General features: G+C 39.8%; 2 protein-coding genes and 1 long non-coding RNA gene across 3 annotated transcripts in view; all 3 read right to left on the bottom strand.

Annotated features, from left to right (window-relative positions):
- LOC139535890 (uncharacterized) overlaps positions 1-23290 on the bottom strand; it is a 48826-nt gene extending 25536 nt beyond the window's left edge. The window contains exon 1 of the long non-coding RNA XR_011667216.1: positions 22519-23290. This is a non-coding gene — a long non-coding RNA (uncharacterized lncRNA). The remainder of the gene's footprint in view (positions 1-22518) is intronic.
- LOC139535888 (homeobox protein Hox-C5-like) lies at positions 3390-6954 on the bottom strand. Its single transcript, XM_071335771.1, has 2 exons — positions 6195-6954; positions 3390-5227 (listed from the first exon to the last, which is right to left on the bottom strand). Exons 1-2 carry the CDS (start codon positions 6700-6702, stop codon positions 5013-5015), a joined length of 723 nt encoding a protein of 240 aa, XP_071191872.1. The 5' UTR covers positions 6703-6954; the 3' UTR covers positions 3390-5012.
- Positions 7878-11442, bottom strand: LOC139535889 (homeobox protein Hox-C6-like). Its single transcript, XM_071335773.1, has 2 exons — positions 10142-11442; positions 7878-9595 (listed from the first exon to the last, which is right to left on the bottom strand). The coding sequence occupies exons 1-2, from the start codon at positions 10539-10541 to the stop codon at positions 9297-9299; spliced, it is 699 nt and encodes a 232-aa protein (XP_071191874.1). The 5' UTR covers positions 10542-11442; the 3' UTR covers positions 7878-9296.
- Positions 23291-24306: the final 1016 nt, after the last annotated feature.

The raw sequence follows: 24306 nt of genomic DNA, 5'->3' as shown, positions 1-24306 counted from the left end.
CTGTAGCGGTGGCCTGTAGCGGTGGCCTGTAGGGGTGGCCTGTAGTGGTGGCCTGTAGCGGTGGCCTGTAGCGGTGGCCTGTAGGGGTGGCCTGTAGCGGTGGCCTGTAGGGGTGGCCTGTAGGGGTGGCCTGTAGGCCTTTTTTTAGACCTATTATAATATTGAATATCACAGGTGCCAGTCCAATGTTATGTTAATGAGGCCATGAGTTGCAGCAGTCTGGTTAGAGCTGTCAATCGGACATGACGTCACGTGACCCAATCGCGACCTAATAAAACTAGGTTATATCCTGAGCCGTACACCTGCTCTGGCTCTGACTGTATCTGTCATGTAACATTTTAATTCCAGCAATATTTAAATGCTTGTTGATATTCAATTGATTCATAAATTAGCTCTTAGGAACATGTGTCTACATTTCTTAGGCTACTGGTGAAGCCTAATCTAGGGTATTCAAGGTACAATTCACATTAAACATCAAACAAAGAATGAAACAAATCACCATTTGTGAAAACTGTCTATTGAACTAAAAGCAAGCTGCCATCTAACGTAAAACACAAGGAAACCACGAAGCCAACACAGCTGGAACTTTTTAAAGTTAAATTTAGAGGTCTGGAAAATTAGAGTTCCACAATCTGTTCCTGTGTTCAGTATAGGAGTCTCTAATGAATGAATGGGGTTCACACGATACTGGCAGGCATCACAGGGTTTAATGGTCCAACCTGCTGTTATCTTCGCTAATTAAATTTGAGAGGGAATAATTGTTATCTCTGAGTCGCCTGCTCAGCCAAGTCAAACCAGATCCAATGCTGTATTCGACATTCGCCCAGGAGGAGATGCCTTTAATACCGGCCACTAGGGGCAATGGTGAGAGCTATTACCATCAAGTATGCTTGCGTCTTGCTTGGGCGTTGTGGATGGGGATGGCCGTAGGCTTACTCTGCTACTGAAGTCAATACTTAATTTGAAGTATGAAATATTTCCAAAAATTCTCAGCTGCAAAATTCACATTCGAACCATTATCATACACATTTTAAACACATTTTGGGTTGGATTATTCAGTACAATGATATAGGCCTAATAGAATTGCAGAGCAGTCTACAGTCGACATTGTATGAGCTATTGTCTCATACCAGAAGGTGAAAATAAATTATAACTAGCCCAAATTTTGGAGTCCTGGCATCCCCCCTACAATTAACCAACAATTGATAGCCTACAATTGCCATGATTTCATGTTTAATTTTGTTCTGTGTTCAAGTTGCCTATGTATAAATGCAGTATAAATGCTGATTGCTGAATCAAAGCTGATTGACTGCCGGATCAACAAAAACATTGTAATGTTGAAGTCTAATTATGTAATGACAACCACGTCAGGAGAACACAGGGGGCTTCCGATATGCTACACGCTACACTAACTGAAGGAAACGCACATAGCCTATAGTGAACTGTTAACACCCATAGCATCACATCCATATCACACGCAACTAGTCTACTTTTAAAGGTAATCTGAGTTTAGAGAAAATGACAACATGTCAAGAGCCTAATTGAGAACCATTAGCGACAGATCACCAAGGCATTTCTCAGGCTAACATTAAATTACAGCATTCACTTAATGTTAGCTGGGTGTTACAAGGGGCATGTGTCTATTTCATTAAAAAGCAAGAGAAACAAGATTATTAATTTACTGCACCGTCTGGGAACAATTTTCCGGAGTCGAACGATGTGAGTGCAGAGCATCGGGGGCTAGATAATCCTCACTAACAGCCTCATACTCCTCCGACCACTCAGATAAGAGGACCCAACAGCTGCGATTCACGACAGTTAAGATTATATATGATGTAAATATATTGAGGGCTGGTTTGTCAGCTCTCCCAAACCATAAAATGTACTTGAATGACATCACGTGTTCTCCGTGAGCCACTCAGGGTCAGCGCCCTAGGGCCTTCAGCATACACAACCTCCAAAAGTTTGAAAGTAAAAAAAAAAAAAGACAGACGGAAACAAAAAAGTATCCAATACCAAATCAACCCTACTCCATGCGGTAAGCCTGTAACTGACATATCCGAGAGGGATGTCAGACGCAGGACGTCCTGGGGAACTATAACCACAATAACATAGGGGTGAGTAATGTTTTTTTCATTCTCTCTCTCCCACGTGGAAGCAGGGGTTTTGACGTGTAAATAGTGTTTGGGAAATACTGTACCAAGAAGTCGCAGAGGACTGCGTAGCTAGACAAGAGCTTTCCCTCTAGTCTAGTATAATGGAAAGGCTACTTCAAAAGTGAAAGAGCATGAAGAGGGGTGGGGTGGGGTTGTCCAGCACTGTTACCTGCCTGTGTTGATACGGTTGAGACAGTAAGGTTGATGCTGTGTGATGACGGCTCCAGTAGTTCCTCTTAAGGGGATTTACTTGGTTTCATACTGCTCCCGGTGTAGGACACATCCAATGACATCATGGAGGCAAGGCATGTAGGTACTATTCCAGGAACGACATGGTAGTTGACCCAAAAAATGTAACCAAACTACAATTCACTTTGAACAGAGGTTTTGAAAATGATCGATGCATCGGTTTCAACTTTACAAGTTACGTTTAGTGGACGTTCCATCCAAAGTGGCTCCTTAAATGTGTGTTGTGTAGAAATTTATGTCAGAAACATAGATATGGACAACATGTGGAAGAACTGTTTGGACCTGTTTTGAGTACCGGTAGTCGTGTGAACTGATTGTTACAGATAAATGATCGTTTCAGGTACAAGGTTGCCGCTGATGGATCATTCAAAACGACTAAAGAAAACACTATCACGTAAGTTTGTTAGGCCTAGATATTGTGTTGAATGTTTCTGGAAATAGCCTAGGAGTAGAACGTATTTTAAAAGTACTTCAAAAGTTCAACTGCAGCTTGGGATTTTGATTAAAAGTTTACTTTTCCTTGGGGAAATGATATTCATTTCATCAACCTTGCGTGATGCATTTATTATTTTATCTAAGTGAACAGATTGGCTACATTCAATGGAAATAGCGTTTTCTTATGTATTCAGATTGAAGAGTCGTGCTGAATGTGCATCTGTTTCGTTAAACAATTTTCGTTGTTTGAGAGGTGTTAGGGAGAGCTGTAAAGTTTTATGATGCGTCAGGGCCATAAAGTTTTACAGGCATCCGTCTGTAGTGTACTGTAAATAATTACCGAGGAAGTGGAGGCTGACAGAGAACCGGGATCAAAACCTGAGACCACGTTGAGAATTGCTAAGGGCCAAAGAGTAAAAAAACAGCCACTTCTTCTTGGAGTAATCAAACGACTACTGAATTGGCTGCATAAAATTCCAGTAGGCCTACACCCTTATGCTTCCCCACCACAACCCGTTTTCCCCGTGACATCGTCAAAAGACAGTGGTATGAAGCACATGTTCAGCCATCTTTATTTCATTATTTAAAACACAAACATTAACGAATGCCTTTCTTCTCAAGATTTCAGTCCACTTCAAAGACAAAACTTCAGCTATCTTAACAAGGTGAGCAATTTAAAGTATAGGCTCTACCATGGTGATAACTGTTCTAGATGAATGAATAGGCCATTAAATAATTCAAGTGCATTTTGTTTCAGAGGATCAACCCCCATTCTACCACTGAATACATGATTATTTCCACAAAGTGAAACAGGGATTTGACAAGAAAATGTGAACTGTAATATGTGAAATCGTTTTACCTACAAGGCCTTCAAAGTGTTCTTTGTGAGCAATTATAACCATGCAGAGTATGAGAAAAGGTTGACATAACACTGTTTTGTGGCAGACGTTGGAAACGAGGGTGAGAAGGACATTGTTTAATTGTTAGCTACTCATTGTGGACATGAGCCTCCTGCCTCATGACAACATTTATGTGAACTCAACATCTCACCTTAGTTGGTGGCCTGTTCTGTGTTCTTCACTTTCAAACATTGGGCAAATTAATGTATATTTTTCCATGTTCCAAAATAATGGGACATTTGCCGGAAATGTAGGATGACCAGAACACTGGTCCATGTATTGCCCAATTCTCAGCAGAAATCCTCTATTACATGCATTTTTCGTGTTTTACAAAATATATTCTAAATTGTTAATAATGATTTGTCACAAATGTAATGCTGAGGCTAATAAAAACTCATCCCGTGATCATACTTGGCACATTGAGTCAGATCTTAGTCAACAATCAAGCCAAATTCCCCCAAATATGAATCTCCTGCCGACTGGCAAGTTATGTATTCCAATATACCTTTCATATGAGGAAACCATTCACAGTATAGATGTTAACTACGAAATGTATAGTAAGGTTTAATGTTTTATCGAAACTATTTAGATTGCACGAGTATCTCACTGATCTTACGACACTGTTGTCAAAATCAACAATTTTACGTGGAATATTTCAAATACAATATCGTCATTGAGAATGATATAGTCCCCGCAATTTACTAAAATGTGTCTGTTACATCTTAAGATCCCTGGTTGTTTAAACATGCCTGATAAAAATAAAATAAAAACACAAAACAGAACAGAACAGAAATATACAAGAAGTTTGAAGAGTAGGCTAACTACAATGAATTTAGCTTTCGTGGTTGTGTTTTATATAAATTAATAGAAAACTCACACGGAGAAAACAATGGTGATAGTACAGCAGGAATACGATAATATCAATAACTTTCAACATGAAATGAATTTAAGGAAAAAGAGGGGAAGGGATGAAACGTTAAAATGATTAAAGTAACATTTTCTATAATTCATCTATTTCAAGCGTTTACATTCTCACAAGTTCTATAGGACTCTGTTGCACAAGTTCATATTCCAAGGTATAAAATAAAACAGTACAATATTCAAACAAAATGACAGGTATATTACATCATCAGATCCATAATCGAAGAATGTTCATTATTATCACACTGAAACATCGCATCATAAAAGTCACGGTTTGGAAACGGGTGGTGATGAGTCTTTGAATGTCATCTCAAACAGAAACGTTGATATCGTTTGAAAATGCCCCCCTGTTTTAGATGGACTCTTTCATTTTAAGCTTTGAGTCCTTCTTCCACTTCATTCGTCGGTTCTGGAACCAGATTTTGATTTGCCTCTCATTCAGACAGAGCGTATGCGCGATCTCGATGCGCCTACGACGCGTCAGATACCGGTTGAAATGGAACTCTTTCTCCAACTCCAGAGTTTGGTAGCGCGTGTAACTCGTCCTTGACCTTTTGCCGTCAGCCTCTGTGGTGTAATTGAGAGAAAATGTGTGACCGCACTGGAAATGTGAATATTCATATAAAAACAGAGTAAACATTATCACTTAAAATATATCTTAACTTGTCAATGGACATGCAATGACTTGTAGTTTACCAATAGATACGAATGAATAGCAAAACACAGCCTGTAAGTCACTATTCTGTGACTATATCCCCATGTCAATAGATTACTTTAAATTTGAAAGTTACTGTATGGCCTAATGAACGTAAGGATAGCTGGATGGCTGGATAAATGATCATCAATATAGAGCTGTATGAGTTACCAAAATGCAGCCATTCGGGTTTACTCAATGAAACTACAGTGATTGTATTACAATTAGGCCTATGACTAATAATTGTATTGTTATTATAATGCCAATGTGTTTTTTTTAACAATAACTAAAATAAGGGCAAGAGTCATTACAGTTACAGAAATATCATTTCTCCCTCTAAAGTAGTCTACGTGCCCTGTTGTATAAAAAACAATAACTCGCCAAGGCCAGTAGCCTATATACATATTTTATTACATTAGAAACGTTCAGTTAAAGAGTATACAGTGAAATCCACAATCTCACTCTTCAGTTCAAATATCCTCAAAATATGGATCATGTTTATCATACTACGTTGTTTTGGTTCTAAATATAGAACGCAAACATTGTTTGTTGAGGGTTTGCAGAGACTTGTGTCTCCCTTATCCAATTACCCTGTCATAAATTTGGACGCAGATCGCCTCTTCGTTGTAACAGGACAGTTTTACGAGCAATTGATGCCTTTGTCATACAATTTATGACTGCGAGTTTTATTATTTACGAATACGACCTATAAAACTCATAGAAGAAAAACTGTGAATGTACTCAAGAGGTTAAAAAAGATAGAACACATGGAGGAAAGAGGGTGAGAGGGACACTTTCCCTTCTGTATAAAATAAAGCGAAAAGAAACATCAAACTTTACCGTGACCCATGTGTAGTTTAGTCATCCAGGGATATATTTGTGGTTGCTGCTCGCTGGTTTGTGGCTGAGTCGAATGGTTTGCTAGTGTTACTGGCTGGACGGGTTGCAAAGTTCCGACTTTGATCTCTCCTGTTTGTGTCTTGCGGATGGGCATTTCGCTCAAATCTGAGTCCGTCACGGGTTTTCGACGATACAGTCCCAGATTTAGAGATCCCTGGCCGCTTGTCTGCTCGTTCATGAGGTGTCTCTGGGTAGCGTCTCCTGTGGAAGACTCTGGCCGTGGTGTAAGGTCACCAGGATTGCCACGCAGCACAGCGTTCATCTCTCCCATGCCAATGGAACTCGAGGACCGTGGGGACGGAAATGACCCGCGGTGATCATGCCCTCCATAACCACTGTAGCCGGACACGTTGAGTTCGGGGTTAGATCCGTAGCCATGGTTGTGCAAAGCGAAAGCTGACGCATCGTGAGTTTGCTTAAACAACGAGTTGGCTACGTAAGAGCTCATTTCAAGAAAAAACGCTAAGGAAACGAAATGGAAGCATTTATACGGACTAAATTATTGCATTAAAGTTTTGACGTAACACGATAATTGTAAAATATGTACAGATAGCAGTTATAACGGTGTGGTATTGTTATTGCGTTTGCGTTTGATTTGTAGCTCTTTTGAAGTTCATGGGGTTTTATCCTAATAATGACAACGATTTATAGGTGGGTTTTTAAAAAACATTTTTTTATCCATTGCCCAAATATGAGACGCCTAAAAAGAATCACGTGCTCGTATCGGCCAGTCATAAATTTGGCTAGATCACACTTGGAGGTTATTAATGACAATAGGAGAAACGCCTGATATGGGCATCGGGGACCCTGGTGGGGCACTCGCCGTGCAGGGCTGGACGGAAGGCGGAGAGCGTCATCTGGTGCCAGGGACGGATAAGAGCATAAAACACACAAGGGAATAGGGCACCCTCTCCTTCTCTCTGCCACACTATGTATTGATCTACCTGGCAACAACTACACAGTTATGCGCATCGAGGCATGCGCGCACATAGAATATTGTTATTTCGTAGGATAGAACTGCATTGATGGCCTAATCTTGCAGACCAGCTAATTGATTACCACCATAATCAACAATAGTAAAATGACTCTATAGGTTTAAAATTAGCCTTAAAAGTGTGTAGCGTAGAGCAGGCAGTCGGTCTCCAAACAATACAAGGTCAATTTTCAACCTCCTTTATAATAGAATTGTCAGGCTACATAATGTCTGACCACAGTTTTACGCAATTGTCAGTAGGGTTTCTTTAATTGTTTTTCCACCATAAACTGCTAATAATAATAATGATAATAATTGAAGGCTAAACAATCAATTGCTATGGCATATGACTTTGGCCTTCTGTTATGCAGTCACCGTACTAGCAATACTTGAGCTTACTTTTTTGGGTCGCTATACTGTAAGTTCGCATTTATTTCACTGTGGCTATATGTTTTATATTGAATTGTATCTGGAATTGTTTTCTAAATGGCTTGACTGATCACTAGCAACAAGTTTCTCGATATGGCAGGTATGGCAGAAATCGAAATAGTCGTGCATACGTTTGAGTACTTGTATAGCCTACAACGACTCTTAGAATGATAATGCCAACATTATGATAATGTCAACATAATAATTATCATAAGAGTAAATGAAACCCTAAGTTGTCTTTATTGAAGTTGCATCACTGGTTAATCTGAAAAGACAAAGGCAAACAGAATGTCCTCCGTAAACATATAGGCCTACCTAATAACACGAATCACAACCGTAAACCATACAGTGTAAGATGAAATGGAAGTATATTCAGACTAGGAAATTAGACAGGCCTCACACAGTGATTTTCTATCGAATTGTGTGTGATTTGCGTTTCCTCTCCTCTCCCCATCCACATTTTCCAATATTTATGTAGCTATTTGAAATGACTAGCCTATTCAAAGATTTCCCTGCATGGCTTTGAAAAAATGTGGGTAAATTGAATTGCTTTAACATCTCAGTGAGCCCTAACACAGAGAGCCACAGACAAATATCAGAGAGCCACAGACAAATATCAGAGAGCCACAGAACATTCATTTATTTTAAATGGCAAAGCTTTGAATTTAAAAAAAGAACGTCCAAAAAACATTAATGGGTGGGTAGCTGGCTTTGGGTCTATTATATGACGGATAAAAAACTTGAACAATGACATGTGTACACATTTAACCTGCATGGAGGGCTATAATGCTGCTGTTTGAGAACGAGACTAACTTGGTATGGTGGGCGCAAAGACATGGACAACTTTTTTATTAACAGTTTTATTAAATATGACTTGACGTAAATGTCATACATCACTGTTATTGTTTAATTTTAGATTTTCATCTAACGCTACAATCTAAGCCACATCGGTCAATTATTATTTGACCACATACTCAATGTAGGCTACTGGTACATATCTAAACATAAATAAAGTAGGCCTACTTACTACAAAAAAAGTTGCGGGTTGCACACAAACGCTCTCACAGGGCTAAGGCATGTATAACAGATACACATATATATATACAAACGTATAAACGATTTAGGTAGTGTGGGTCGTTATTATTCAGCATAGTTTTTTCGTACAACAGAACAGCAAAACCAAAAAACATAAATACTTCACACAAGTGGATGTAACGCTTGTAGTTTCATTCACATATTCTTTTGACAATTATATTTGGAAAAACATATTCGTCATAGGTGTACAGACATCTGAGAACCATGTGTTTTGCATCGTTGTCCAACAACATTTACGAAAATACAATAATGAACGTCTTCGCGTTACAAACAGTCTGGGTAGGCTATATGAGGGAATGTCAAGTAAGGAAAGAAATTCTGTGGTCACCGTGAAAAGTTCATATCAATACAGAATAAAATGAAAAAGGCAAACATTGACGTCTGGAGATATCTTGCATCCACATCGCATTTAACGCAGCCATATCTTTGAATACACTAGTGTTTTTATTGTACCAAAAAATAGTTGCTAGGTACTTGCTAGGTAGTTAAGTTATTCTCACATCACGGCGGATTGATGCATATAGTAGGCTAAGATATGAAGTCGTTCATTCTTTCTTCTCTTCTGTCGCCTCTTCTGTGTCCTCTTTTCCTGTGTCTTGACTTGCCCCTGCCGAACCACTTTCGGCGAGAGTAGAAGTTAGATTGCTTTCCTTTTTCCATTTCATCCGGCGATTCTGGAACCAGATTTTTATCTGACGTTCGGAGAGACATAGTGCATTGGCGATTTCGATACGTCTGCGTCTCGTCAAGTAGCGGTTGAAATGGAATTCCTTTTCAAGTTCTAGAGTTTGGTATCGGGAGTAAATTTGGCGTCCTCTTCGCCTGTCAGAACCGTATCCAACTCCTGAATGGAAACACAATTTTGAATTATCATAATCAGGCATAATCAATATTTTTACGTAGGATATGCAATGTCACTAGCCGAACACACGCGCAAACATAATCACACAAAAAAAACACGGAAAGAATGTCTAGGATATAGCCTAATCGTGTCAGTTCTTACATGCTAGCCTATGTTTTGCAATTATCTAAATAATCAACAACAGTGGTGGTGCATACTGACGCAACACACACACTTTCGCTATCAGGGGAACCCAGTCCACTGAGTGATATTTGAAGATATTATAGGTTATTCGTATTGAAATACCGTGAACTCTTTAATATGGGTGACAAAAGGATTAGCTTAAAATATATAAACTATTTTGTTTTGAGGGACATGGGGATGGACTGTGACTGAGACTTTTTCCTACGAAGATAAAAGGCCTTTATTGCATGCGACAGGGTGCTGCTGTAGCAATGGTTTATGGGGTGATAAAAAGTAGCTTCCCCAGTCGTAAAACGGACCAGCTCGTTTAATTCATCTCTAGGAGTTTGTAATAGGCCTACTCACCGCTATGAGAGTTCATCCGCTGCATCCACGGGTAGATCTGAATGTCCCCCTTTTGTTCCTGTGAGCCGTTCCTGCCTTGATCAGACGGGTAATCCTGCGCGAGCGAGCTTTGTGAACCTTGTCCCAAACTGCTCTGCCTACAGCTGGGCAGCACGTCCTTGTCTTGGTAAAACAAGTTGGATCCATACTCGTACGGTCCCCTGGTCGAGCCGAATACAACGTTGTCTTGGGAAGAATAGAAAGGCGAGGAATATATCCGGTTTTGGGCTACAGCGGTTCCGTAGGAGGAGAAGTGTCGAACTGAGTCATAGGTAGTTGAGTTTAGGGCCACGTTTGGTAAAACCTCTTGACCACCAGCTAAATGGCATGAGAGCGACGGGTTTGCGAAATAAGAATTCATACCTCCCTCTCTCCCTTGCTCCCTCTCTTTCCCTTCCCTCCCTCCCTTTCAATATCAGCTCTCTTTTTATTCTCTCCCTCTCTCACACTCATTAAGTCAATCTCTTTTTTTCACTGTCAGTCTATATTTTAATACAGGCACGCTGTATGATTTCTTTATAATGTATTTCTGGACGCCAATAAAGACACAAGGCACCGCCGAATGTTGTTGCTAAAGCCTCACTCTAGGATGGACAAGATGACAATGTCAGCTGACCAAATTTCCTCCAATAAAAAGCAGGGAGTAGAGGGACTGAGGGAGAAAAAGTAACTTCAGTAAAAAAAAATCTCTGTCGAAACTACTCTCGCATATGCGCGCGCACACACACGCCATCGCAAGCTAACACATGTACACAGGCGCGTGCACATACACGCATAAGGAATACATACATAGGGAGCATTTACGCGCACGCACGTACACACACACGTCACCTCTTGCCAATCTGCTCCTGCAACGCATATTCTTTGTTGTACAGTACTATCCCATAGCAACATAATAACACTCCTGTTCACAAAGGTATAAAGAAGATTCAGTGTGTGGATGAATTAAATCAGACAGGCCTTTAGCAATAAACATTCACAATAATGAATTAGCCTAAATGTGGAATTTAATTATTGAGAGAAATAAATGCCATCGCTAGACAAGCATGCTCTATTTAAATTATTTGACTTGAGTCCAGTCTCTTGTAATTAAAAAAAAAGATAAGACCTTAAAGAAGAGCGGGAGTTATGTTTCTATACCCCTCGCGGTTGAGAAAACATGATTAGGGTTTATAACCGCAATACAGTGTGATCGAATTATTCAGTTCGAAAAAGCTTGACAATATTGCCCTCTTAAATCGATGAATATGTTTTTCTTCGGTGTGAGTTACATAGTTTCTAAACGGATTAAAAAGCATGATTTATGTTGAAAAAAGAGGATTAGGCGGGCCTAATCCAGTTGTTAAAATAGAGTCAAGAAAACGTGTTTGGGTGACTTTTAATTATATTATTTATAATAACAACAAATAGATAGATAGGGAATGCTTTAGCCTAATATGAATGGACTGAATGTTGATGTACTGATAATATGAAGGCCCATAACACAATGATCAACAGGTCTAGGCTACATTTGATAGCGTGTGAGGTTGCCCGATATATGCAACGTTTTAGAATAATTAAATTAGACCTGGTGCACAAAATTCGAGAAACGTATTCGAAGAGGTAAGAAAAGTCTTATATTGGCACAAGAGGCTTTTAGCTGCGTTACACCTTTATTCAGTAATTATTCTTCCGGCAGAAGGGGGGGGGTTATGGCAGTTTTACAGCGAAAGAATGTCTTAACGCCTGTGTCATAAAACAGAAGTCATAAAACCAGACAAATGACGGATTCTAGTCTATACTCTTCTCCTGCATGCACTGTGTGTATCCGCGTGTGGGAAATCCTCGCCCATACAAATAAATTAAATGCACTAGTGAATGGAAGGCTTTAGCGTTAGAGCATGGAAAGAAAATACACTTTAATTAAAGACATTTAGTGGTGCCTTTAAAAAAAACGTGTATTACTACAAAGAAGGCTACAGGCCTAAACCTTACAGCATAAAATGCAACAGCAAGAGAGCAACATTTATTGCTAGGCTAAGTTACAGTATTGCAGTGCAACATTAGAGGGTTGTAACTGTAATATGTTGATGAAATTTGTTGATGAAATAGCGAAGCCAGTGTGGAGATGGAAAATATGAATCATTGTCGGAATAGGTCTATTGTAGGACAATGCAATACAAAATAAAGAATGAAAAAAGAATAGAGCTAACATCTTGATTTTCAAATATCCACTAAACATATTTAATATGTGTTTCAAATGGGTCTGTGGCGTTTTGTCTTGGCCTCGATATCAAACTCAGAATATTAGACTTCCACACAAACAACGTAGGTCTATCTAACGTTATTTGTATGACAAGACATTGGTAGACTATTCTTTTTGGAGTAACATGGGAAAGATAAAACCGACTTTTATGACAAGTTTGATGATTTCGATTGATATCCACATAGCCTAATCAATCTTACTCTGCCTTCCAAATAAAAGTTCAGCACTCAGTTTAATCGAACTAATGAGCTCACGGGTCTGGCAGAAGTTGTCGGATACAAACGTGGTGTTCCCCAAACAGCCTTTGATCTCTAAATCCGAACGCTTTTAAAAGGCTATTGCTTTAATGCGGGCCATATGACAAACCAGCCCAGCCTCACATTCAATTCGTGCATATATGTACAAAATGTATTTCAGCAGATTTCGTGCGTTTTTGTGCATTTTTGGGGTGGTTCAATTCGTTTGAAAATACACGAATTTCTGTGCTACTTAATTCGTGCGAAAATACACGAATTTCTGTGCTACTTAATTCGTGCGAAAAGACACGAATTTAACCAGTAGGCGATACACAAGCCGTTGCAACAACCATAGACGCGATCGCCTGTATTTATTTATTTTACGTAATGAATATATAGATATTTTGTCTTTTTTTAACCATTTAACCATAAGAGGTTATATATATATTGTCTTTATTTAATCCCTATTAAAACATTGTGGTTTTATGCCTATATGTACTGTTTTCGATTTTTCTGAACAGACTTTTCAGGATAGAATGAATGTAAGCAATGCATGATGGTTAATGGTGTTTTATTCGGTTGTAGTTCCATGTATTTCTTAAAAAATAAACGTGTAAACCATTTTTATTGAACAGAATGTAACTGAAAATACAATGGCAGCCTTGCCATTGTCCATCAATAACAAAACATTTTTTTTTCATATAACATTTGGGGAAACGTATGCAGTCATTGTAGTCTTACATTTTGTTGGCCAACCAAAATTACCAAAACCTTAACCCGTAATAAGGCTAGGGTGGCTGAGTGTAAATACATGGCTCTGAGTGTAAGCACCTTTTCACTAGAAACGTTCTTGTGTTCAAATTACCGTCATTGCGAAATAGCTAGAAAGCTTTCGTATTTCCACTTGGCTGCACCTACGGTTACGATAACGATAAATCAAGTGCAATACCTGCGTCGACCTGTGTCGAGCAGCAAAACACCGGAAAGCTTCTAGCCTACCGGAAAGTTACAAGAAGAACAAGAATAGTTACCTCATCCGGTCATGTGACACTCTGGATGCCCCCTAAAAGCAATTTCAACCGTTTTGAAAAATGACGCCTGGTAACCCCAAAAAAATACCAGGTGCATGAAAAGTTTGGACTTAGAATATTTTTTGAAAACTTCCATAAATCACTCAGGCCAGCACCCATTGATTTGGGGCGGTAGTATAGCGCTCCCAGAGCGGGTATGGAAGTTTGGATCCCCCCTAAAAGCATTTAAGGCTCTGTGTGTCTTTAAGCACCATACTTTTTCACTCCATCCTTGCTGTGTGTGTGTGTGTGTGTGTGTGTGTGTGTGTGTGTGTGTGTGTGTGTGTGTGTGTGTGTGTGTGTGTGTGTGTGTGTGTGTGTGTGTGTGTGTGTGTGTGAGAGAGCTTTTCTTTGACATCTGTTTAGCGAAATTACTGATTTACAGTTCATGAGGGTTGACCGATTCACACATTTAAAGTTTTGGAAAGATCTGACTTTTTTAAACCTTCGAAACAGCACCTATGACCCCATTTTAAGGCACTTCCGGTTGGCACAGGAAGCTATAAGTAAATACATATCCTGATCGGGGTATGCTTTTACAGAATCCTGAGTTTTAAGTCTATACGTTAAGAACTGACTGATTTACACAAGGTTGAATGCACTATATATCACAAACTGCTGGTTGGGTATGGCAAAACACTTTTAGGGTGATTTTATCACTTCCGGTTGCTCCAGGAAGCTTAGAATCAACACAGGTAGACCTCATAGTGGCTTGATGGATTGTCATTGAAGACAGGTTCATAAGACATTCATAACCCACATAGGCTTCAGGTTGAATTTAGGGGTGCAGGCAATGTGTTCCTATGGGGTGAGATGTCATTGTAAACTGTTTGATGTAAACACCTTCTTTTAACTGTTAAGGGTTAATGCCACACGGTCAATGTTAGGCTTGCACAGAGACCTTAGGAACGTTCCTGAGGTCAAATTGTGCTTCTAAACCTTAACAGTTCTCTCTCTGTCTCCCAAAAGCAAAAGACTTGAAATGTAGGTCAAGGGTCATCTTCTTGTCACTGTCGCTGCGCTCAGACCGAGCAAGCTACGGTCAAGCGGGGCATCTCGTTGAACTCGGCACGGCTATGGTGATGTCATTTTTAGTGGTGATTTCAGAATGCTATTTTGGTGTTTTTTCACTGTTGAAACATATTGCAAATGCACAAAAGTCAACTAGCAAGTCAGTGTCCATCAGCCAATTACATATTTTCAGACACCAAACTGATACCATCTGACTCCAAACTCACTTTTTCCAACTCGTTTAGAAGCCAACTATCACATATTTCAGAGCAGGCCCAAAATTCACAGCGCCTTCCATTTAAACCATAATAAAACAAATAATACGTAGTTATGTTCTAGCTGCGGGTCCAGTTTTCACATTATGTTTAGCCCTATGTGAGGCGACCTCGAATCCCAAGTTTCGGCTCGATAGGTCATTCGGTGCCCGAGCAAAACCTTAATTGGTGCTGAAAATCCACTTTTTTCCATGCCTTGCTACGGGGTCCTTGAATGAGCTATCGGACAGAAATGTCGGGGTCCGTCTCTATGGGCCGAGCCGGTTTCAATGCACCTAGTCTTGCAACTCTGGGACTTTTCTAAATGTCACCATTTTGTAATGCTCAAAATGAATTGAAGTCAATGCAAATGCACCGAGGCTTTTTATCGGTCGGAGAACCTTCTAGAGCCACATAACTCACCGTGCTTAATCGACCTGAGCTCTAGAACAGGTTTGTAAAGTTTCAGAACTCTAGGTCTGACGGTTCTTTAAAAGTTCAAACAAAAGTAACTATTGCAGGCACTGTCTGCCTCTAAGCCCCTCAGTGTGTCACTCCATCCTTTCTGTGTGGGTGTGTCAATTTTTCCTTGAAATCTGATGGGATGAATGACTGATTTACAATTCATGAGGGTTGCCTATTCACATATATTAAGTTTTGGAAAGATGTTACTTTTTTAACCCTTCGAAACAGCCCTTTTGACACCAATTATGGCACTTCCGGTTGGCACAGGAAGCTGAAAGTAAACACATATCCTCATTGGAGTGGGCTTTTACAGAATCCTGAGTTTTAAGTCTATACGTTAAGAACTCACTGATTTACATAGGGTTGAATGCACTATTTCTCTCAAACTGCAGGTTGGGTATGGCAAACACTTTTAGGGTGATTTAAAATCGAATCTTTAGAATCGACACAGGTAGACCTCATAGTGGCCTGATGGATCGTCATCGAAGACAGGTTCATAAGGCATTATTAACCCACATAGGCTTCAGGTTGAATTTAGGGGAGCAGGAAATGTATTCCTATGGGGAGACATGTCATTGTAAACTGTTTGATGTAAACACCTTCTTTTAACTATTAAGGGTTAATGCCACATGGTCAATGTTAGGCTTGCACAGATCGGGAGGACCTTAGGAACGTTCCTGAGGTCAAATTGTGCTTCTAACCTTAACGGTTCTCTCTCTGTCTCCCAAAAGCAAAAAAATATGAAATTGAGGTCAAAGGGTCATTTGGGTCCTTCTTCTTGTCCCTGTCGCTGCACTCAGACCGAGCTAGCTACGGTCAAGCGGGGCATCTCGTTGAACTCGGCACGGCCTGGAGATAATGGCAATGCCATTTCAGGCTTTGTGTGTCTTTAAGCACCGTACTTTTTCACTCCATCCTTTTATCCCCTTTTCTTCGTGGTATCCAATCGCTAGTAATTACTATCTTGTCTCATCGCTACAACTCCCGTATGGGCTCAGGAGAGACGAAGGTCGAAAGCCACGCGTCCTCCGAAGCACAACCCAACCAAGCCGCACTGCTTCTTAACACAGCGCGCCTCCAACCCGGAAGCCAGCCGCACCAATGTGTCGGAGGAAACACCGTGCACATGGCCCCCTTGGCTAGCGTGCACTGCCCCCGGCCCGCCACAGGAGTCGCTGGAGCGCGATGAGACAAGGATATCCCTACCGGCCAAACTCTCCCTAACCCGGACGACGCTAGGCCAACGGACCTCCCGGTCGCGGCCGGCTGCGGCAGAGCCTGGGCGCGAACCCAGAGACTCTGGTGGCGCAGCTAGCACTGCGATGCAGTGGCAGAGCTTCGAGACCCACTTAAAAAATGTTCGTCTGAACACACTGCAACTGGATCTGTATTATTTTTTTTTTAACTCCTTTTTGTGAACATGACCAATTTGTCAATGTACGATTTCTCTTAAATTACGATAGATAAATGGCTGGTTCTTTTTTTCCTGACACCGTATGCTTATGTACTTTGACGTGAAGCGGTCAAATTAGCACCCTACTTTACGTTTTTGACCTTTAATCCCAGAAAAATGGCCATAACTCAAAAAGCGTTGAGGCCTCGACGCCATCTTGTTCGGGGCCAACTGTCCATTACGTCTTCTAAATATTTTCCGTTTAGGAGAAAAGGCCACATGCATTTGCAATGTGCTTGTGCATTTGCAATATTATTTATTTTCCCTCTGGTGGGAATTTCCTAGACTGCGGAAAAATGACCAAAATGTGTTATTTTTATAAAACGGAAACCGAACGTCCGAGAGATTTAGTTTGATGACGCCGTCCGCGAATTTTAGAAACGTTGCAGGACGTCTAGTAAGGGACCTTACATTTGCAATGTGGCGTTTCTCACTAACCATATGGCGAGTGCTAAAATGTTCCCTTAAGGTATGGAAAGGCCTTGGAAAGGCCATAAGTGTAAGCCAACATAATTCATTATTTTACATTAACATGTAATACATGCATTATGAAGAAAATGGTGTAATTTAGGCTCCACGAAATATGAAATGGGTTATGAAGAAAATCGTGTATGGTTGCCTACATGACAAAAAGGCGTTCTGATTACAAGTGCACCAGTATCCAAAGTATTAAGCGAAATCAAGCACAGAAAACAGCATTGGCATTAATAAAACAATATTTCCCACGAATTAAGTCGCAGGTAAATGTGCGTCTTTTCTCAAAAATTATGTTCAGCAAGTCTAAAACAGTACATATAGGCATACAACGACACATTTTAAAACATGGTTAAACAAAGACAACATTTCTGTATATTCATGACGTTGAATTAGCCATTAAGAAGAACAAAAATGAAATATAAATTATCGCGTCTATATGGTTGTTGCAAAGGCTTGTGTCGCCTACTGGTTAAATTCGTGTCTTTTCGCACGAATTAAGTAGCACAGAAATTCGTGTATTTTCAAACGAATTTAACCAGCCCAAACCAGCCCAAAAATGCACAAAAACGCACGAAATCTGCTGAAATACATTTTGTACATATATGCGCGAATTGAATGTGAGACTGTGTTGGACAAATGCAGCAGTTGGAATGCAGTAGGATGTTATCGGTGAGCCTTTCTGTAAATTGAATAGAGAACTTACATGGAACCTTTTATCTCTGTAAGCCTTGTTTGTCATGCTACTTTACATAATTAATACATGTATTAATTGAGCCCCCCCCTCCTCATACACACAATATTAGACTATACACATTGAGTAACCTATATCTATCTCTTTAATAGTGCTTCTCTATTCCTCGCGTAAAACATATGTTGTTGATGCGCTACCTGTGAAGGAAACGTGAATTGGGTTTGGGGAGATGTAGAGAGCGGTTTTATTTACCTTTGGAAGTGGAAGTGTATGAGGAAGTGTATTATTGCACCCTTTGTGGAAGGCAGTCTGGCATTTGCACGCAAAAACAACTGGTCACTTATAACCTTTGGAGGTCTTGAGGTCTGCAGGTACTGGCCTATATGCTAACATTTGAACCAGACAAAAAACGAATCGGACTAAAACCATGTCGTCCTAATAATGTCACGTTCCTGACCTTATTTCCTTTGTTTAGTCTTTGTTTAGTTGGTCAGGACGTGAGCTGGGTGGGAATATTCTATGTTTTGTGTCTCATTGGTTTAGGTGTGTCTGATTGGCCTGATATGGTTCTCAATCAGAGGCAGGTGTTTTACGTTGTCTCTGATTGGGAACCATATTTAGGTAGGCTGTGTTCACTGTTTGTTTTCACTAGGTTCACATGTTCAGGTCTGTAGTGTCGTTGGTTTCATTTCTGTTTATTGTTTTGTTCGTGTTTAATAAGTGTTCCAATAAATATGGAAACGTACCACGCTGCGATTTGGTCCTCCTCTCTTCCACCTAACGACGAGCGTTACAGATAATGTTAAAATGGATTTCTATGGCAGGCACAGCAAGTCTAACAAAGCCTTAGAAGCATACAAGAGTAGCAAAATGATGCATTCTAAAACAAACTATTGCAACTCTAACTCTGTCTTATGCGCCAGTAGCACGAAGAGAGTAGGTTAGTAAATAACTATACTACACTAATAATAACAATTATGGTATCAGGGTTATGGGTTATATTCAATATTACTGGTCTAAGATTAAATATTATATAAAACCATCATTAAATTACAATATTATCTTATATGGGCAAAACAACCCTAAACGTAGGCTATTTAAAATAAATTAAGAAAAGCAGCTGTCCAAAATGATCACATTTATTTTATTTATTTATTTAACCTTTATTTAACCAGGTAGGCAAATTGAGAACACGTTCTCATTTACAATTGCGACCTGGCCAAGATAAAGCAAAGCAGTTTGACACATACAACAACACATAGTTACACATGGAGTAAAACAAACATATAGTCAATAATACAGTGAAAAAAATAAGTCTATATACAATGTGAGCAAGTGAGGTGAGATTAAGTAAATTGGCTACAATAGTCTCTCTCACATTATAACGATAAGGCTTTTGTTTCAATGCACTTTCATATTATTCTTGTAGAACATAGTTATTCAGAATATTTCTAACATTTTAATAAAGCACAAAGCAGAATGTGCAACATAGCCTTCAGAATGTTAGGGACAATCGCCTACCAAAGAGATTCAGGCCTACATTTGCGATATGCCCAATAATCTCTAAATACTTTGAACCACTTTTTTTGTAGTTTCAAAGATTTGTATCACCAAATAAAGCAACATATCGAAGGCCTACACCTGTAAGTATAAAGCTTTTAAAAGTGACTTTACCCTATGCCATTCTCTAAAACCCTCAGCAGTTTTTAGAAATGTTCTGATTAGGTGCCAGTGAAGGTGACAAGACAAGCGCATTACCAGTTAACTTTCTCCTGCAACCCCCTACCTGCTTTTACAGCAAAATAAATTAACATTAAACTGATATGAAAACAACCACAGTATAGACAGAGTGCGCCTATAGAAAATCAATGGCTTTTCTAGTAGGCCCGTGCATTTTAGGTGCAGCGTTTTGGGTTTCAACCAAATATTACGCACAGGTTCTGTCTAGACGCCCAAAATGTTATCGTGGCATGAAATTTGCTGACTCGATTAAATATTTAGTCTTAATGTTGTACTTGATTTTCATTTTTCATATTGAGCTTGAGTAGCTAGAATGTTTATGAAATGTTGTAGTCTAGTAGGCTATTCACACGTAGGCTATAGGCCTACACATCTGTTGTCTATGATTACATTCACTATAGGCCAGGCATACATGCCAGCCTTTTGTGGTGAAAGATGTTCACTTATAGGCCTACAAAGAGTTTCCTCACTTGTTGACTATGCATCCATAAAATGTCAATCCCAAACAAAGCCAAGCGACACCTGGCTCTCACTGTAGAGAACCGGGAAAGCAGCAACAACAGAAGCTATAATAATAATACTAATAATACATCTTCAATAGAAAGAAGTCTACAACCCTCAATGTTGGCGAGGAATGGCACTTTAGTACGGTAAAGCCATTGGGTTGTTGGTTGCTGCAGTGTGGTCACAAAGTTTTTGCCACGTGTCATATAGGTTCCTAACAGTGAATCTTTACAATAGGCCCTACTATGACACAATATATGTATGGCGCATTACGAACAACACCGCGTGCAGCTTACTGTGGGCTATCCAAACAACATAATGTTGTTATTTTGTCCTATATTGTGTCAAAGCTAACATTTAATTAGATAAAACCAAAGTGACTGAACACACCCTACTGACATAGACCTACTGTATGTATGTTCTCGCATTATCGATCACACAGTAGTATTGCCAGTGACAGGATTTTGAGGTGCTGCGATCTAACACTAGATGGCCGTGTTGACTGTAATACATATTAGGTGTGGGAAAAGAGGTAATCAAAGTTTGAGCCTGAATTTGTAGTCTATTGCCAAATGCTGTGCATGACAAACACACGTTTGATTTTATATTGCTGTGATGCGTTATTGACTTACGCGTCGAACACACCGACAGTGCATTTGCATTTTGTTACACCAGAATTACATTAATTTCCAATGAAAAGCTGCGTTTGCCTTGCAGCATTGCGTTGCAGAGGAAGTTGCAGTGCGTTCGGTGTGGTGCATACATTGGATTTATCGAATGTATGCGTCAAACTGTCTGAGTAGACGGCTTGACAGAAATGGTAGCATAAAGTGCATTTTTAACTTTTGTGGCGTACATACCCAGATGATGCTGCATACTATTTTGCACAATACACTGTCGGTGTGTTCGAAGCGTGAGGCTATCCATTGTGTAACTAAATAAAGTGTTTGCGTTGGTGATCCATGATGATGAAGTGTGTATTTATATATATATGTACATTATACACAATACACATTAGTGTACAGGCTGATATGTAGATTATACACATTATACATTAGTGTACCAGTTCAATAAACAAAACGAATACTTGCACAATGTTATAATGATGACACCACCACAACCGTCAGCACAACCAACCATCAATACTAACTTTGTTTTGCCTGCTCATGTTGCAATATGGTTCAGATAAGTAACTAACTGAACAATGGGTCTTTGATTTACGCATGTGGAGCAGCTTTACCTAACTGTATAATATCATTGTAAGGTTTATAAGAAAGGCTACAGCTTGGCCCATCGCAATACATTGTCACACAGAGACATCGGTCCTAAACATTAAAGCCAAAACAATAACCTTGGCCTGGTAGTAAGGTATGGTTAGTAATGAAATAGATGTTCCGTTTTTTAACATCGAATGATTGACTGGGTATCATAATGTATCACACTGGATATTTAATGTACATACAATTCAAGAGTTAAATAAATGAAATAGCTCAAATTTGATCGGAACCATTACAGTAAATCATGCCAGGCATCAATGCACCAACCAGCAGGCTCTATACCCCACAGGTACCAGTTATATTACATGGTCTGGTACAAGAAGCGTTGCCACAAGCTAGTCCTGGTGATGCACACAGGCCCTCTTGCCTATTTCTGTCAGAATCAAAATGATTGCTCACGTGGGTTACAGCGAGCTACTACTAATATCAGGAATAGTTCCCCAGTCCCACTTGCAGATGAATTGCAGAATATATAGCTTGGCCTATTACTAAATTTACAAACACAGGCTCAGGTCCTAAAAAGGCAACTTACCTGCACTAACCAAAATTCTAGAACAAGATAAAGCCTTTAGACGATCAATTATTTTATTACAATGACAGAGTGTGTAGCTTATTACTAAACAATAATATATACACTATACCTTTATTTTGTGCATTTGATGTTTACACAAACAGGTCTAATGACGTTACAATAGTTATACCTATATCAGGGGAAAACATTATGTCCATAGACCATAGACCTACAGTGTCAATACAAGTATACATTAAGATACATTAGATGCATGATTTGGTAAACTTCTGAATTTTTTCCCCCGTTAATAAGCAAAATATATGTTACATATTTAAATACATCCAAAGGCCACAGACCATTCGATTAATTGTAAACCAATAAGGAACGCAGAAACCCAAACTTACCCACGTTCTCCTTGCTGCTACAGTGACGTACATCCACTGGTCCAGCAGCTACCAGCGCTGGAGGGAAACCAAGGAGACCGAGGAACCCAACTTGTTAATATCCAATATGTCGCTTGTATTCTGTTCAATGCTGTAAAACGAAATTGAAAGGTATTCAGGTTCTGAAGTATCACAATCCACAACCTGGATCCGAGTAATCTACTCAGGTTCCACTTCCACTAACAGCGATGAGCGCGAAAGGGGAAGAGAGAGAGAAATAGAGAGAGAGTGAGGGGGAGCACTGGATAGGGACGGAGAGACACAAAGCGCGAGAGGGAGGGGAGAAGGAGTAGCAGTCAAATGGAATGGCAAACATGTAGGTGTGCTGCAAAAGAAAACACATTTCTGTATAGAACGCGGGAAATGCTGTCGCTTAAACGGCCAGGTCGTGTACCGATTGAGAAAGATAGTAATCAGGGGGAGACAACAGTATAAAGTTAATGTTCATGGAGAGAGAGTCACATGTCAAGTTACAGCCAATCCAATTTCCGATTCAGTCGTAAAGTTTTATTACTCAGCTGTAAATTTTCCACTAAACAACCAGGAATGCGTTGCGCCTCCTTCCTGCCTTCTCTATATCTTTCATTTTGCATAAGGACACTTCACTATCTATGGAATAAGGTCAACAACTCCAGAAACTCACATCTCATTCAGTATGTGTCGATGAAAGCTAGTTCACTTAATAATTTGCTTATTCGTTCCATACTGATGTGCCTCCCTTTACGCAATTGTAGAGTCATATATGCCAACTTACATTTCCATCGATAAATATAGTTCTGTTTTTCTTTGCTTCTGCATCTGAAAACATCAGTCACATAGCCTACATTTTAGTCAGGGCGTAATACAGCATTTACACGGCGGATGTATCCAGCAGATGCACCAACCACTCCTCCACATGCGCAGTCATGCGGGTAAACATAGCGTCACCAAACATGTGCGCGCGCATGCTGTACCTTCATCCCAGGTCAGCAGCAGCAGCTCATTCTGTACATGATGGAGATCAGCTATAAAATATATCTATAAAACATGTTTTAGACCTTTGTTTACATGAAAACATATATTTCCAAGACAGAGACACATTCATGTTATCAATTGATTTGACGACAGGATTAGATTGTCTAACTCTGCCAATAGAAATAGCCCAATTGATTTGATTATAATCCTATTGAGTACATTGTAAGATGGTCTGTATACCATTTTAAAATAATTCTGATGACAGCATAGTTTGCTTATTAATGTGAGACCGCCCTGGTATTCGTTCCTGTCTTCATTCTCTACATGTTGTTGGCTATGTGAGCACATTGTAATAGGCTATGATATGCTCGTAAAGGTCCAATGCAGCTGTTTAATACTTGCTGTTACTGGCAGAGAGGTTTGGAACTATCTTTCTTATTGGTCTATTAACTAATTTACAGCATGGTGATGTCACCATGGAAGGCCAAAACTCCATCCCACCAAAACAGGCTGAAATTTCATGCGGTCTTTTCAAACAGCTCTAAAACATGAAACACACCGAGAATCTCACTGCAGATAAACTGCCGATAGGTACTTATCACAGTGGGAGGCTGTACCTTCTCTTGCCAGAACAAAAGCAGTACTTGCTACGTGCAGACACGTTAGTGACGAACCAACACAATGCTTGTCAGTGGCCACCAACTTGACTTTGAGCCAATTGGAGAGCATGAACCCTCACTTGGGGGAGCCCCAAAAAAAGGATAAAAGAGGGTGTTTTCTCCATACATCCATGGA

This window comes from Salvelinus alpinus, chromosome 12 (assembly GCF_045679555.1).
Source record: "Salvelinus alpinus chromosome 12, SLU_Salpinus.1, whole genome shotgun sequence".
In the NCBI taxonomy this organism is placed as follows: domain Eukaryota; kingdom Metazoa; phylum Chordata; class Actinopteri; order Salmoniformes; family Salmonidae; genus Salvelinus; species Salvelinus alpinus.
Note: the sequence above shows the minus strand (reverse complement) of the source record. Positions and strands in the feature narration are given on the sequence as shown.

Coding starts and splice junctions, on each gene's coding strand:
- LOC139535888 (XM_071335771.1), bottom strand. CDS start 6,702: ATGAGCTCTTACGTAGCCAACTCGTTGTTTAAGCAAACTCACGATGCG. Junction 5,228..6,194: donor TAAACTACACATGGGTCACG/GTAAAGTTTGAT, acceptor ATTACACCACAG/AGGCTGACGGCAAAAGGTCA.
- LOC139535889 (XM_071335773.1), bottom strand. CDS start 10,541: ATGAATTCTTATTTCGCAAACCCGTCGCTCTCATGCCATTTAGCTGGT. Junction 9,596..10,141: donor GCGGATGAACTCTCATAGCG/GTGAGTAGGCCT, acceptor GTTTCCATTCAG/GAGTTGGATACGGTTCTGAC.